Source organism: Physeter macrocephalus, chromosome 18 (genome assembly GCF_002837175.3).
Source record: "Physeter macrocephalus isolate SW-GA chromosome 18, ASM283717v5, whole genome shotgun sequence".
Lineage (NCBI taxonomy): Eukaryota > Metazoa > Chordata > Mammalia > Artiodactyla > Physeteridae > Physeter > Physeter macrocephalus.
The window spans coordinates 27,168,234-27,169,892 of NC_041231.1; the positions used below are offsets into that span (position 1 = coordinate 27,168,234).

The 1,659-nt window shown below is 38.2% G+C and overlaps 1 protein-coding gene across 4 annotated transcripts in view; it reads left to right on the top strand.

Annotated features, from left to right (window-relative positions):
- The window catches only part of SUCLG2 (succinate-CoA ligase GDP-forming subunit beta), a 363,845-nt gene that overhangs the window by 339,817 nt on the left and 22,369 nt on the right, over window positions 1-1,659 (top strand). For 3 of the 4 annotated variants that reach the window (XM_055079884.1, XM_055079887.1, XM_055079885.1), the window contains one exon: window positions 378-1,638. The exons of the other annotated variant lie outside the window; for it this stretch is intronic. In XM_055079884.1, coding sequence (XP_054935859.1) covers window positions 378-616 — 239 coding nt within the window. In that variant the 3' untranslated portion in view covers window positions 617-1,638. Of the gene's footprint in view, window positions 1-377; window positions 1,639-1,659 lie in introns of those variants that run through there. 4 annotated transcript variants of the gene reach the window in all.

Below are 1,659 nucleotides of genomic sequence, written 5' to 3' on the forward strand. Positions count from 1 at the left end.
TTAAAAAAAAAAAAATATATATATATATATATATATGTTTTTTCCTTTTTCTCCTTTTGTGAATGTGTATGTGTATGCTTCTTTGTGTGATTTTCTCTGTATAGCTTTGCTTCTACCATTTGTCCTAGGGTTCTGTCTGTCTGTTTTTTGTCTTTTTTTTTTTTTTTTTAGTATCGTTTTTAGTGCTTGTTATCATTGCTGGATTTTTTTTTTTTTTTTGGTTTGGTTACTCTCTTCTTTCTTTCTTTTTTATTACTTTTTAAAAAATTTTAAATATTTTTTTAATTTTTCATTTTAATAACTTTATTGAATTTATTTCTTCTTCTTCTTTCTTTGTTTCTTTTTTTTCCTCCCTTTTCTTCTGAGCCATGTGGCAGACAGGGTCTTGGTGCTCCAGCCAGGTGTCAGGACTGAGCCTCTTAGATGGGACAGCCAAGTTCAGGATATTGGTCCACCAGAGACCTCCTGGCCCCACGTAATATCAAACGGCAAAAGCTCTCCCAGATTTCTCCATCTCAACGGTAAGACCCAGCTCCACTCAACGACCAGCAACCTACAGTGCTGGACACCCTATGCCAAACAACTAGCAAGACAGGAGCACAACCCCACCCATTAGCAGAGAAGCTGCCTAAAATCCTAATAAGGTCACAGACACCCCAAAACACACCACCAGACATGGCCCTGCCCACCAGAAGGACAAGATCCAGCCTCATTAACCAGAACACAGGCACCAGTCCCCTCCTCCAGGAAGGCTAAAAAACCCACTGAACTGACCTTACCCACTGGGGACAGACACCAAAAACAACGGGAACTATGACCCTGCAGCCTGCGAAAAGGAGACCCCCAAATACAGTAAGTTAAGCAAAATGAGAAGACAGAGAAATACAGAGCAGATGAAGGAGCAAGAAAAAATCCGATTGACCAAACAAATGTAGAGGAAATAGGCAGTCTACTGAAAAAAGAATTCAGAGTAATGATAGTAAAGATGATCCAAAATCTTGGAAATAGAATGCAGAAAGTATAAGAAACGTTCAACAGGGACCTAGAAGAAAAAAGAGCAAACAAACAATGATGAACAACACAATAAATGAAATTAAAAATTGTCTAGAAGGAATCAATAGCAGAATAACTGAGGCAGAAGAACGGATAAGTGACCTGGAAGATAAAATAGTGGAAATAAGTACTGCAGAGCAGAATAAAGGAAAAAGAATGAAAAGAATTGGGGGCAGTCTCAGAGACCTCTGGGACAACATTAAATGCACCAACATTCGAATTATAGGGGTCCCAGAAGAAGAAGAGAAAAAAAGGGATCTGAGAAAATATTTGAAGAGATTATAGTTGAAAAATTCCCTAATAGGGGAAAGGAAATAGTCAATCAAGTCCAGGAAGCACAGAGAGTCCCATACAAGATAAATCCAAGGAGAAGCATGCCAAGACATATATTAATCAAACTATCAAAAATTAAATACAGAGAAAAAATATTAAAAAGCAGCAAGGGAAAAGCAGCAAATAACATACAAGGCAATCCCCATAAGGTTAACAGCTGATCTTTCAGCAGAAACTCTGCAAGCCAGAAGGGAGTGGCAGGACATATTTAAAGTGATGAAAGGGAAAAACCTACAACCAAGATTACTCTACCCAGCAAGGATCTCATTCAGA